The 13,890-nt window shown below is 40.6% G+C and overlaps 2 protein-coding genes across 3 annotated transcripts; one reads left to right on the forward strand and one right to left on the reverse strand.

The window, feature by feature from the left end:
- Positions 1 to 2,154: 2,154 nt before the first annotated feature.
- On the forward strand, positions 2,155 to 9,335 carry coro1a (coronin, actin binding protein, 1A). Of its 2 annotated transcripts, none has more exons than XM_074696633.1 (11): positions 2,155 to 2,226; positions 3,315 to 3,518; positions 4,506 to 4,628; positions 4,730 to 4,859; positions 6,159 to 6,340; positions 6,494 to 6,613; positions 7,008 to 7,112; positions 7,203 to 7,348; positions 7,584 to 7,641; positions 7,949 to 8,164; positions 9,053 to 9,335. In XM_074696633.1, exons 2-11 carry the CDS (start codon positions 3,321 to 3,323, stop codon positions 9,143 to 9,145), a joined length of 1,371 nt encoding a protein of 456 aa, XP_074552734.1. In that variant the 5' UTR covers positions 2,155 to 2,226; positions 3,315 to 3,320; the 3' UTR covers positions 9,146 to 9,335. The 2 variants fall into 2 exon arrangements, with proteins under 2 accessions (XP_074552734.1, XP_074552733.1); XM_074696632.1 differs by lacking the exon at positions 2,155 to 2,226 and adding an exon at positions 2,609 to 2,629.
- A 106-nt stretch (positions 9,336 to 9,441) lies between these two features.
- cldni (claudin i) lies at positions 9,442 to 11,223 on the reverse strand. The gene is made up of 2 exons (XM_074696634.1): positions 10,738 to 11,223; positions 9,442 to 10,450 (listed from the first exon to the last, which is right to left on the reverse strand). The coding sequence occupies exons 1-2, from the start codon at positions 10,867 to 10,869 to the stop codon at positions 9,950 to 9,952; spliced, it is 633 nt and encodes a 210-aa protein (XP_074552735.1). The 5' UTR covers positions 10,870 to 11,223; the 3' UTR covers positions 9,442 to 9,949.
- Between the last annotated feature and the right edge of the window lie 2,667 nt (positions 11,224 to 13,890).

A 13,890-nucleotide genomic window follows, 5' to 3' on the forward strand; every position in this document is an offset into this window, starting at 1 on the left:
ACAAAATGTAACATTTAAAACAGTGTTTACATGGATATTAATACATAATAAGTTAGCTATGAGGTGAAAAACAATATTTGGTGATAGCTATTTTTTTTTAAGTATAAACAAGCTAAGTTGGCAGCTTTGTAACACAATACAAGGGTTTTATGTAGTGTTGACATAAATTAAGTTGAGATTATTTTTTTTATGTGTTTACGGAGTTTTTTGAGATTCCTAGCGATAGCCTATGTCCCTCTGGTGGTTTGCAAAGGTATTGCAAGTCGGCCACCAAAACGTATGATTTTTGTTGGGGGTGCAGTTAACAAAAAAAAAAAAAAAGTTATTAAAAAAATTTACAGAATAGTATTTTAAATGTGAAAACTCAGTTACATTTAGAAGGATATTAAAAATGTTAAAATATTTATATTTTTATTGTTTTCTTGTTTTTCCCTCAAGTATCAGACATGTGACAAGCAAATAAGGCTCAAGAGCTCAAGAGCAATAAGAGACAGGGACTTTTGTTGTTATCTGCCGGACTACTTTGCAGCGGGACTGCATTGCAGTATTCAGTTCAGTCCTTTATGTTCAAATTAAAAAAAAAAAAAAAAAGCTCTGAGAAGCATTATGTATACATATCTATGGGGTCGGAGATGGGCCGCAAACTTTTGAGGCCTAAAAGTGGGCCCTGTGTTGGAAAAGGTTGGGAACCACTGGTTTAAAACTGTGACCCAAGTATGGATTAGGATTAAAGTGGGGTTGAAGTTAATGAATGTGGTTTAGATTCAAAAAATGTCTAGTGTAGTGTTTGCAGTGAAAATGAGAGTAAAAGCATGTGCGTACAAATAACTATAAGTTCCTCACATAAGTTAGGTTATATTCAGAGATAGACCAATATGGATATTCTTGGGCCAATACCGATACTGGTTATTAGTAGGCAAGGCCAATAACCGATATTTGAAGCCGATATTTATTTGCAGTCAAAGCGAAAATAGTGCCGTAAAAAAGTTTACAATACAAACTCCAACACTTAACTGCAATCAAATGCCTTCAAACATATGTTTATTAAACAGCTCCCAGGCTTAGCAGCATGTTTTATGAAGTCAAATGAAAACTTAAAAAAATAAATAGCAAAAGTTTTCTACAGTAGATAAAGTTTTCAAAAATTTCTATGTAACTGCAATAAAACTGGACAGAATTGAGATTGTGCTGCCTTTTAAAGGCATGTAATGCAGATGAATTAATTTTCTGTTTGGTTTTACATGACTGATTTAAAATGACCATCTACGGCTGTCAGATTAAAAATAAGGCTGATGCCAATATGCACCAAAATGCAAAATATCAGCCCCGATAATCGGTCTATCCATAGTTTTATCAGTCAAATGTTAATGATGCAACAGATGAGGTTAAATCTGTAGTTTCAGAACTAAGAGGCAGAAAAGAGTGAAGAAGTTTGTGTATTAAAGATTAAATGTGCTCGTAATGTTCGAACAGAGAAATGACTCAACCTTATGTCTCCAAGAAGTAGATTACAGCTTCTGTTTCTCACTGCGATGTTCACTTCAAATGTTAAAGCTCAGGATTAAGAGCTTAACGAGGCAATTAAGCAGAGCTGAAGTGTAGGGGGAAGAATATGCAAAGGACGTATTATATTGTGTAATATGCACATGAGCTGAAGTGGTCTGTGACTCTGCAGATTCATCTTGTTCTTCTCTCATCAGACTGAGCTAAAAGGGTTTTGTTACTTCACCCACTTCAAGAGTAATTTTGTAATGAAGTCACAGAATATTCAGGAATCTGTTTTCAAAAGATGATGACTTTGGTGTAAAAGATCCTAACACAAACTGAGGAAAGAGGAAAGGATTGGACTCTTCAGTTTGAAGTCTTCCAGCTTTCTGATCAAGATGCAGCTGTTCACCTCTTTTGCATCAAACGTCTTCGATGAACAAGTGATTCCCACCATCAGATGATGCACATGCAACGACGGCTCAAACTGTCTCATTCTCCTCATGTAAGTGCATATCACCTTCTGTTACTGTAACCTTTCTAAATGTGTCATTAAACTCTCTTTTTAACCCCGGCGTGTCACCTCCCACTTCCACCATCGTTTGAAACAGCCACTTCCTCCTTAAATGTTGTGTTGTGATGTACTTTAACCTACCATTTCCTGTGAGCTCTCATTCTAGTGGCAGGGTGCGCTGCTGAAAGACTCCTTCATCTGAACCACCCCCCCACACACACTCTCAGGTAGGCCTGCAACACATGGGTGCAGTTTGACTGACTATTCCTTTACACATCCATCTCTGAAGACACTGTTTACCTCATGAGTAGAGAAGAGTCACATTTGCATAGCGAGTTGTTTTAATCCTACATCTTTGATCCATGTGGAGTTTCTCCTGTTTCGACTTAGTGAATAGTTTCCTACTTTGTGTGATGTTTCCAATCACAACAGGCAGGGAGACGGGGGTAGACAGAAATTATTGACATGCATTTAGGCTCCTGATAAAATTACCGCTCACTCTGTAAAGGCTTATTAAATTAGGCACAGAGCAGAGGGAGGTCTTGTGATGCACATGCAGCAAAACTGTGTATTCTGACTTTGAGCTTAGGCGCGGCTGCAGATTTCAGGAAGTCTAACTGAAAAATGGAGGTAATGTAAGATAAATTTGTCATTTCTGGTTGCAGGAACTGTTTCTGATGAGTGCAGGGTGTGTTTGTCGTGCAGCTGGGTTTAACTCAACTTCTGCACGGTTTGGAAAATGGTAGAAGTGTTTGCTCTACGAACACTTGCTTAGTTTGATACTTTTCTGAGTGTGAACTGAGTGTTTGAAACATGACAGATGAGGGAGGATGGTGTTTTCGCTTTTTGGAGGATGTGGTGTAACTGCTGCTTTGGGTAACTCATCTCCTTTTATAGTTTAGAGCACGTGCAGCACAACTGGTGATGAACAGCATCACTTTATCGCTTCCACTCAGTGCTGTCCTCTTGTATTGTTAAGTGTAGCGTTCATTGTTCAGGTAAGAAGAAGCTAAATGGAAGAGAAAGAAGTGCAGAGAGGGGGTAGAGTACCAGCCAGCCGCAGAGAGACGAGAGGAAGCAGTTGTGAAAGATTTTGCTTCCTCTTTTTCTGCTTTCCTCTGCCGTGTCTTAGAGCTGTGTCATCAGCGTTGTCCCTCAGTTTATTTCCACATAAATTAAAATAAAGATATAAAGGAAGTTAGTAAACTCATCTTAACCAGCTTTTTATTGCATTTAATGTGCATTAAACTAATAAACCAGTTTAATCAGTGTGAATTTTCTGCACTTTTTACACCACTGCTTGTTTTTCCTCCAGTTCACCATGTCCAGGAAAGTTGTGAGGACCAGTAAGTTTCGCCACGTCTTCGGCCAGGCTGTAAAAGCTGACCAATGCTACGATGACATCAGGATCTCCCAGATGACCTGGGACAGCCTCTTCTGCTCCGTCAACCCAAAGTTTGTGGCCATGATTGTGGACGCCAGCGGTGGAGGAGCCTTCATCGTGTTGCCCCTGAACAAGGTGATGCACAGGACTCTCCTGTCCGTGATGACGCCAACAGCAAACTTCACTCCGACTGTCTCAGATCAGAACACCTTTTATGGATGTCTCGATTACTTCACATGCAAATGAGTCTTTGTTTTGTTTCCTTGAAGGCCAAAGTTTGGTTCTAACATTTGAATTGAGCGCACGCAGCTAAACGAGGAAGTTTGATGCAGACTTTGAGTCTTTCTACACGTCACTCGCTCTGCTGCAGAGAAGTTTTCACCATATTAGGAGTTAGTTGTCTGCTCAGCAGAGGCAGGATGTGGCTTCAACACAGTTTTTCTGCACGCTCTTACTAGACTAGGCTAGATGGCTTAAAAATTCTTTATTTCTTTCTTTAATCGTTGTGTCTTTCTTTGTGCTTTAAGAGACACTTGCAGCTCAAAATGTCTCACATTGAAGCTGCTTTCACTCATAAGAGGAAGTTTTTCGTCTACATTTGATCTGCTGATGAATCCGTCTGTCACAGTTCCATAAAATAACTGATGTGTAATCTAATATGATGATAAACATAAAGGTTAAATCCTCCATCATGCATGCATTCACATGCTGTGACACAGGCTTAACTTTGCTTTCTGTACATAAAGGTGTGAAATGACTCAGTGAACCTTGCAGAAGCCTCATTGTTCATGCTCGTAGCTCTGAAGGGTTAGGTAACTCTCAAAGGTAAAGGAGTTTTAAGGGGGGAGTGGGCATGAAATTACAGAACTGTTGAGACGTGGAAACACTCATGATGTCATATTTGTGTCGTGGCGCTTTAAGGAAATACAAAAAAAAGAGAGAAGTCAGTGAAGCCAGGTGGGATTGATACAGCGTGCTATTTCTAGACAACAGTAGTAATTGGAGTCATTGGTGTTAAATTTGTTTCCTCCTCCCGCCCAAACTCACTCCTCCTGTAGAGAAAAGGATGAGTTTTTTTTTCACAGCGCTCCTTGTAATCATCTTTTCTTTTCTCCCCTGAAGACGGGACGTATTGACATGTCCTACCCGACCGTTTGCGGCCACACAGGACCCGTCCTGGACATCGAGTTCTGTCCTCATAACGACAACATCATCGCCAGCGGCTCAGAGGACTGCAGCGTCATGGTGGGGATACTCAAAACTCGAAACTCAACAAGATGTGAAAAAACACTCTGTGCTCTCATTTCAGGGAGTTATGTGTGAATTATTTTTCCCTCTGTGTGTAGATTTGGGAGATCCCTGATGGCGGGCTGACCTCGCCGCTAACAGAACCCGTTGTGAAGCTGGATGGACACTCCAAACGTGTGGGCATCCTGAGCTGGCATCCCACTGCCCACAATGTGCTGATGAGTGCAGGTAGAGACACTTCCTGTGCAGAAATGTAGCGCCTTATTCTCATCTCCAAAAGCTTTTTTTCAACTTTTTTATTCCTCAAATCAGATGATAGGACAGAGGATAGATCAGGAAACAGACACTCGAGAAACCTATCATACATTGGTGACTTCCTGAGAGTCAAAGGAGGCACTGAGGGTTACGATGAAGGCACCATGGAGACAGTAACACAAATTTAACAACAGTTTGAGACACAGGAGGATAAATCTAGAAAGGTGTGACTGAGAGCTCCTGGATCCCGCTGAGAAGCAGGAACACACTGACAGCTTGTGGGGAGCAGAGCTGGAGCTTAAGAGCAGCTGCTGATTGTCTCTAATTAGAGCCGAGACCTCAACACAAACACATCCACAGAGACCCCCAAATCAGCCCCCAACAAATTTAAAGCGTACCATAGAATAAATATCAAACACAAGAGTCCAAACTGTGACAACAACTTGTTGTCTTGACTAACTTCCAGCACTTTATCTGTAATTATTTGTATTTATTTTTAAGGAGGTTATCTTTTGGGGAGAGTTTGTTTGTTTGTCTATTTGTCTGTGAACAGCATAACTCAAAAAGTGACCAACGAATCTTAATGAAATTTTCAAAAAATGTTCAGAATGGAATCAGAAAGAAGTGGTTAAATTTTGGAGGTGATCCTGATCACCGTCTGGATCCAGGACTTTTTTTAAAGGGCTCTTTATCATTGTGAGATTGGTCCGTTTTCACCATATGTGTATATAACTCTACGATAAATGGACAGATGTAAAAGTACGATCCAGATCCTGGCAATACTCTGGATACTAAGATCTGGAATATGAAATATGTACTGGGTCATCATAATTTTCAACACTGTCAGGAAACAGATTATTGTACAAACCTGCAACTAACAGCAAATTGTAGCAGACAGTCTGCTGAAAGGAAGTATAACATTAAAGTCGGACTGAAGTGTTGTGTGACTATCATAATATCTGCGCTCTCTGATTGGTTTTCAAGTTTAAATTTATTTTTTAAGTATTGTTTTATTCTTTTAATGACTGTACTGTATTTATTTATTATGGCATGTGCTGCAGACCTCTTGGCCAGGTCACCTTTGTAAAAGAGATCCACATCTCAATGGTTTTTTTCTGGTTAAATGAAGGTTAAATACCCTAATAATGACCCAATATCACTTTTTTAAATTCAAACTATGTCTCAAAGGAAGAAATTTCCACAAGAGTTTCATCTTATTTTTATTTTTCTCCTGTTTTCATCCACCGTAATGGTTTCCTCTCGTCCCCTCAGGCTGTGATAACGTGGTGATCCTGTGGAACGTGGCTCGTGGAGAGGAGGTGGTGAGGATCGACACGGTGCACACCGACACGATTTACAGCGCCTGCTGGAACAGGGACGGCTCCCAGATCCTCACTTCATGCAAGGACAAGACTTTGCGGGTGCTGGACCCCCGCAAAGGAACCGTCCTCAAGGTGAGTGAAATCCGAATTTTCAATTTGATAGAAATATAGCTTCAAAAGCTTCTTTATGTATGTCATGTTATTGTTCTGTCTGTATCTTTCTGAGCTAAAAGCAGTTGTTTTGACTCTGTGTGTGTAACACCTCCTTCTCTGCTTCCCCCACAGGAGAAGGAGAAACCTCACGAGGGCTCCCGGCCTGTTAAAGCAGTGTTTGTGTCAGACGGGAAGATCCTCAGTACTGGCTTCAGCCGCATGAGTGAGAGGCAGGTGGCGCTGTGGGACCCAGTGAGTGAAATCCTTCATATATAAGTCTATCTATTTAAATCTTTCACAATAAAGTCTTGGTGCTTGTTATTTTCTTGTGTTTTGAAAAGAGTTAAAATGTAATTTCTTGCCCTGGAGCAGGCACAGCTGCAGTTTAAAACATCTTATAACAGAATTTAAGAGCAGAAAGTGTCTTAGATTTCAGGAATGTGTGACACTCTATCATTGTATTTGCTGCTGTTTCCCAACCGTTAGCTTACAGCATTAAGGGCGTTGTTGTTCTGCATCATCTCCTCTCAGAGATAAATGAATCCTTGGCTTACCTTCAGCCTGCTGCAGCATCTGTGGCTGTATTCAGGATATTACACCAAACCTAATCAAAGCTCTAATTCTGTTTCTGAATCTGTTCCATCAGGAAAACTTCGACGCCCCGCTGACCCTGCAGGAACTCGACACCAGCAGCGGGGTCCTCCTGCCGTTCTTCGACCCCGACACTGGAATCGTCTACCTCTGTGGCAAGGTTGGGATTAAATGTTGAAATAGATAAATCCCTTTGTTTCAGCGTCCTCTGCACTGAAACACACAGCTGACCTTTTCTTCTTTGTCGCAGGGAGACAGCAGCATCCGTTACTTCGAGGTGACGGATGAGTCTCCGTACGTCCACTATCTGTCCATGTACAGCAGCAAGGAGAGCCAGAAGGGGATGGGGTACATGCCCAAGAGAGGTCTGGAGGTCAACAAATGTGAAATTGCCAGGTAGAGACTTTATTTCTCAGGAAAACAAAAAGTCAGTGGTGAAGTCAATGGCTCTGTGGATGTGAAGAGCTGTTATCATCTGTGCTTGATTTCATCAGGGTAGTAGGTCATCACAGCACCTTGAAGTAGTCACCATCTGACCATCTGCTTGTTCTTGTTGGTCATGTTTTTAACTTAAGGACAAACTGTGTTTAGTTTGAAGCTGATGGGCTTGTTCTTCCTTCTTCTTCTTCAGGTTTTACAAACTCCACGACAGGAAATGTGAGCCCATCATCATGACAGTGCCACGCAAGGTACAAAACAGACCCTCACCACCTCTTATATTAAAGTGATGCAAGAAATCTGAAGCTTTTATGTAGGATTGTTCTTTTTTATTTGAGATTACCAAAATAAGTGCATGATGGCGTGCTCTCAAGGAGGAGCTTTCATAACTACTGTCATCAGTTATTTTCAGAGAACAAAATAAGAGCCACTGAAACTTCAACTTTTGACTTTTTCTTGCGTTTCTGAGAAAAAAAAGTCTACAGTTTATTTCAGAAAGTTTCACTTCTGTTTATTTTCCTAAGATATTACAATTCTATAACCAAAGTCTTTGTGCAGTCTGATCTGTTCCAGGAGGATCTGTACCCAGACACCATTGGACCTGAGCCGTCGGTGGAGGCGGATGAGTGGTTCCAGGGGAAAAACGGTCAGCCCATTCTGATCTCTCTAAAGGACGGGTTTGTAGCAACGACCAAAACCAAAGAGTTCAAAGTCCACAAGAGTCTCCTGAAGACCACGACTGCATCTGCAGGGAATCAACACGGAAATGGCGAGGTAAGATGTTAAAACAGTTAAGACTAATTATATATACCATCTTAGGATTGAAAAGAAAATACTTTATTTATCCCCGAGGGAAATTCAGGAGGAGTCACAGCAGCAATCAAGAAAACAAAAGTAAGAAAGTGTATAGAAAGTGCAAAAAGGTCCAAACGAAAATAGATGATGACAGCATCATTGTCCGGTCAGCCAGCCTCCGCCTCCACAGGGTCCAGGACTGAGCTTCTTCTTGAGCTGTTAGCTCTGTTAGCCATGTCTGTGAATAGCGTGACGCTACTCTGCCTTCAGGTATTCCCTCCGTTGGGTTAGCATGGCTAGCTTGTCCATCTTATTGGAGATAGATCTTACGTTCCCAATAACGATGGATGGAAGGACAGGTCCATGTCATCACTTCTTAGCTCACACCTGAGAACCAGCACGTCGTCCTCACCTCCTTCCCCTCACCTTGTGGGGAAACATCTGGCCTTGCACCAGTTAGCATTGACATGCTACAGGCTGCTAACAGCTGATTTCACATGTAAACAATGCAGCCATGATTACATGTAGGATCTCCAGACAAACACAGGAGCAAAAGTAGTAAAAATATCACTGAAGGCAAAACCAGTTTGGTGTCCACGGCAAACAAATGAGCCACACAAAGTAATGACCCACTTAAAATACAAAGATGATGAAAAAGAGACAGAAAAATCACAAGAAACAGACAATGAAGATAGAGCTGTATGGGATTTATGGGGTCAAGTGACACTTCCCTTTTGTTCTGCAGAGCTCTGACCACCTATATTTGCACTTCATGTTGTTAATTTCTCCTTGCTGTAAATCTTTGGAGTATTGTTGTCACTGTGAAGTCATCAGTCTTTGTGTATGTGTGTGTTTTTGTGTGTGCAGGACGTGCAGTCCTTGAAACAGGAGGTGAAAGACCTGAAAGCAGCGGTAGAGGAGCTGACCAAGCGTGTGTGTGAGCTGGAGAGCAAGCATTAAAGGAGGAGAATGAGTCCAGAGCAGAAACCCCAGAGTAATGACAGAGGAGAGCAGATGGCTGTTGTAACAAAGGGAGAGATGTCAGACGGCAGTTTAAAAAAACGTAATGTTATTTGAGCATCATCAGGCCAGGTTGGAAAAACTTTTTAATATATGCTTTTTGTTTGAAATAAAGTCTTCTGTATGTCCGAAAAAGAGCTTGACTTCCTTTTCTCAAACACATGAAAGAAACAGGAAACACTTGACTTGAAAAAATGTTTAATCAGTAAAACTCATCAACTTACAAAATGAAAAACAGAAAACAACGTGAGGATTTTATACACGTGCAGACGTTTGTGAACGATGTGCACACAGACGCTCCCTGAGGCCGAAAAATCAGTGTGTGAAATCACTGGATGTTAAAATTGAAATGTTTTTTTGAGGTTTTGTTTAACTTATGTCCATCGTTTTACTTCAAATCTTGACTTTAATTTGATTCTTGTGTGGATCTTATGAAAACACTTTAAAGTCCATTTTTAAAGACAAATAATCAAACCTTTCAGACTTTAAAATAACAAAATGTTTTATCTTTAATGTACAGTTTGTTCTGTTTGTTTCAAAAAGCTTACGTAAAACCAGCACCAATAGAAAAACAGCTTACATGATCACCAGCCTAACTTTGGATATGCAGGAAAACATTGAAAACATTTATTATCAGTATTTACAAAGACTTCTCCATTTTTTTTAAATCACTATCTGGTGTAATCGACTTTGTTTGCTCGCCAGTCTTTGCCTAATCACACACCAGTCCCCTCTGTGAAGACACTACACGTAGTTCTTGTTGGGGGCGGAGGGGTTGTTGCTGTAGTACTTGGCGGTTCCTCCGGAGCTGCTGCCCCGCCGGCTGAAGCAGCAGAGCAGACCTCCACCCAGAAGCAGCAGAATACCAGCCCCCCACCCCACGTAGATGCACGCTCCCATCTCCCTCTTCCTGGAAGCAGGCACCAGTGGGTTGTTGAAGTCCCGCACTATGATGTGGGCGGACCAGCTGACGGGGATGATGACCATTAAACCGGCCAGTAGCAGGCCAATCCCGGCCACCAGGCTCATCTTGGGCTTGGCGTCTTCGTTCTCCACGCAGGTGGTGAAGTCGGCCCCGCAGAAGAGGATGAGGAGGCTGATGATGGCGAGCATGCAGCTGATGATGGTCATGGCACGGGCGGCCTGGAGGTCAGAGGACAGCACCAGCAGGGAGTCGTAGTTTTTGCACTGCTGCTGGCCCGTACTCTGCACCACACACTCTGTCCACAGGCCTTCCTGGGCACTCTACACACACACGCACACAGAAAGAAAGAAAAACATCAGTCACTTCATCAGAAACTGAGCTGTTCTTTTCAGGTAAACAATCTCAGCTTGTTATCTGTCTCTAAAGGCTGCAGCCAACATTTCTAGATGAATATTATCTAGAAAAGAGTTTTTATGAGGCTTTGAATGACATTTTTTTTTTTACTTACTTAGACCAAATTCTACTTACACAACAAAAACAAGACAAAAAAGTTTAATATTTGATTAAAAAGTCGACTTTATGTTTTACACAAAGCATCATTTCTTACCTGTGCAGTCACAATGTTGGCTCCTGTGAATGAGGACACCTTCCAGCGTGGGACCGCACAAGTCACGATGACCCCGATCAGGCCGAGGACCCCGAGGGCCACACACACGATCTGAACTCCAGTTGATCCCATTCTGTAAAAAAAAAAAAGAGAGAAAGAGTTGGAGACAGTTAGGAAGGTTTAGACTTTTCAACACGCTGTATCATCTTCATCTTCATCTGAGGAGTGATCAGAGCTGCTGTGTGTTGTTGCTGTGGTGTTTTGTTGTTCAGGGTTTTTCTTTTTCATCACATAGCTGAACACACTCAGACAAACACCCCCCTCCCTCAGACAGGCCTTCACAGGATTATGTGGCTCAGGGCGCTGTTTTAAAACTGATGCAAGTCCTGACAGGCCCAGGGCCTCTTGGATCCACCCGGGCCTCTGCTGAGCCACTCCCTCACATCTTTTTACCCAGAACATCTGCTTTTTTTACTCATATCATCGTCTTAATGTCTGGTTCTTCACACAGATGATTACCAAATGTAGAATTTAGCTCTATTTCCTCCTGACGTATTTGACAAAACACAATTTCAGAGTTATCAGATATTCTCCTTCATGCAGGACGCCCTTCTCTTTGTTCGTCCTCTATGCAGACACTTCAAACGTTCCCTCCACTTCCAAACACTTTCAAATCACAAATCTGATTTCCTGAGGTTATGCCTGGAAGTTTCCAGGTTGGGCAGGATAACTTTGACTGGATTTATACCAGACCAACAATGGACTAACTTTATCACATGCCTGACCCGCCCCAGGCCTTAAAGTTTGATAAAAACCTGGAAGCTAAGAGGGTCAACTCCTCTAACGTTAGATATCTCAGTTCCTCACATTTTGTTTATACCTTCCTGAAAATTCTGATACTTTTATTGCAAATAAACTTTTTATTTCGTGTTTGCTTCTGAGGCATGCAAAGTCTTTTTAAATCTGATAAAACAGAGTCAGGAACAACCAATCCTGCACTTCTGAGTTATTTAAACTTTTGCAAACCCAAATATGTTTTCCAAAGTTCCCTTTGGCTGTCAAATCCAAAAATTTTGTGTTAAAAAGTGATGCCTACCTTTCGCTCTGAATCCTCTGAACTTCCAAAAATTGAAAACCAAGCTTTAATGTTCTTCCTTCTTCTTTGTCGTTGCTGTTGTTCAATGCACAACTCTGGAGTCTGCAGGATGAGATGGGGGTATATGTAGAGGAATGTGGGTGTAGGGTGGGGCTGAGCTCCTGGAGGAAGGTACACAGGATGGAAGAACCTCAGGGCCAGACTGGACTTGTCTTCTACGTAGGTTTCCCTCTGTTTTTCCATCACAGAGCTCAGGAGTCTTCACTAACGCAGCTCAGAGGGGTCAAAATTAAGTTTTGGTTCCTCAGCTTCTGGAGAATTTGGTGAAAATAACAAATGATCAAAAACAGATTGTTTTGTGAGGATACTAGGTGATTATTTTTGATGTATCCATCACAGGTTGCTGAAAAAAAGGTGAGTCATTTGGGACTTTCCACCCACGCTTCCATACCACACGTCACAGACCCCCCAACATACACTCACACAAACACACACACACCTACCTGTGTCGAAACTGTGACGACCAACTTTAGGAGACTGATTAAGGTAACCGAGACAAGATTAGGATTTGTGGTGAGATGAATCATGGATCATGGGAAGGAATGAATCTGAGGTAATAAAATGTGATGTTGGGAAACCAAATATAGCGTAAAAGAAACACATTCAGAGACATGCAGACAGATTGACACACTTTGACAGAGTTTTGGTTTGTGTAATATGAAGACAAATTTAGATTCAGGTTTGAAGGAGGGTTTACTGATGGAGACGTTTACCAGTCAATACTTTAACATGTAGAAAAAAAATAAAGGGCAACATAAACAACATAAACTATTGACATTTTACATGGATATTTGTTATATTCTGATAGAAATCAAAACCCAATTTAATGTTTAGTTTGAAGTTGGAATCATTTTGATTGAATGAATGAATTAATATTTATTTTGATCATATAAACAACAATTTAAACAATAAAATATAAGAATAAGGGATGATCAGAAAAATGAAAACAAAACAAAACAAAATGTTCTCTGTTTACATACACCAAAAGGAGTAAGACAAAGTATAAATTTACCTAACCTTGCCCCTTCAAAATGTTTTGCTTTACTTCCTTACTGAAACTATAACACTGTCTCAGATTTACCAACAAATTTTACCTATCATTTACCTATACCAGCTTTACAAATGTTTTTTCCATACCTTGTTAAAGTGTCATCCAGCAGCAAGCTAACACCTCATGATATTTATTCATCAATTTACCTCTGGAGAATAAAAAATTTGTTTTCATGTTGCGTTCACTTTGTTCCATAGTTTAACTCCACAAACACTGTTATAGAACCTTTTACATGTTGTACACACACTTCTGACCTTTAAGTTTGCACTAACTGTTAAATTATAACCAAGCTCTCCATCATGAAACGTTTTCTGAATGTTTTTTGGCAGCAAATTATTCCTTGATTTGTAAAGTAGTTGAGCTGTTTTGTCCTCCACCAATTTAACATAAAAATTGAGAGCTTTAGTTTAAAAGAGGTCTCCAGCAGATTTTGTCCCCAGTTTCAACTGCCAGAAATCTAATTTCATTTGCTCTTTCAATGTTTACACCCTCCACATGTACCCCTATTTGACTGTGTATTTTAGCATTTCCAAATAGCATAATTTTTGTTTTGATCAGATTGAGTGATTCTCTCCTTCTAATTTTTGCTTTGTGTTCTTTAAACACTATGAGCACATGAGTTTGTATCCAATAAACTTCATTAACCCTCTTTTAAATTAGAGAAGCAGTAGAATATCACACTTGCAACAAACTCTTCGATAGATAAAGTTGTTTTGATGTAGCTTCAGAGTTAGCACAGATAGATGTTGTTATAAGTGATAAAATTGGATTAAAAAATGAAGTGGAAACACTCAGGTTATGCACCCTAACTTTAAAAAAATGTTCCTTTCCATAGGTAAACACTTTCATATCACTGTAAACTGAGAAATCATTCTAGGTCTTGGTGATTTATGTTTTCATGTCAGAACAGCAAAAAAAAAAAAAAAAAAAAAGAAAGAAAGAAAAT

The sequence above is a fragment of the Halichoeres trimaculatus genome, unplaced genomic scaffold (genome assembly GCF_033239565.1).
Source record: "Halichoeres trimaculatus isolate MK-OKI-2021-1 unplaced genomic scaffold, fHalTri1.1 fHalTri1_scaffold_20, whole genome shotgun sequence".
NCBI classification, from domain to species: Eukaryota; Metazoa; Chordata; class Actinopteri; order Labriformes; family Labridae; genus Halichoeres; species Halichoeres trimaculatus.

What these genes read in the sequence shown, in the direction of transcription:
- coro1a (XM_074696632.1), top strand. An exon ending in TCGTCTACCTCTGTGGCAAG is followed by an intron (nt 7,113 to 7,202) that starts GTTGGGATTAAA and finishes TCTTTGTCGCAG; the next exon opens with GGAGACAGCAGCATCCGTTA. An exon ending in AACAAATGTGAAATTGCCAG is followed by an intron (nt 7,349 to 7,583) that starts GTAGAGACTTTA and finishes CTTCTTCTTCAG; the next exon opens with GTTTTACAAACTCCACGACA.
- cldni (XM_074696634.1), bottom strand. Translation starts at nt 10,869, where the DNA reads ATGGGATCAACTGGAGTTCAGATCGTGTGTGTGGCCCTCGGGGTCCTC. An exon ending in CCAACATTGTGACTGCACAG is followed by an intron (nt 10,451 to 10,737) that starts GTAAGAAATGAT and finishes GTGTGTGTGTAG; the next exon opens with AGTGCCCAGGAAGGCCTGTG.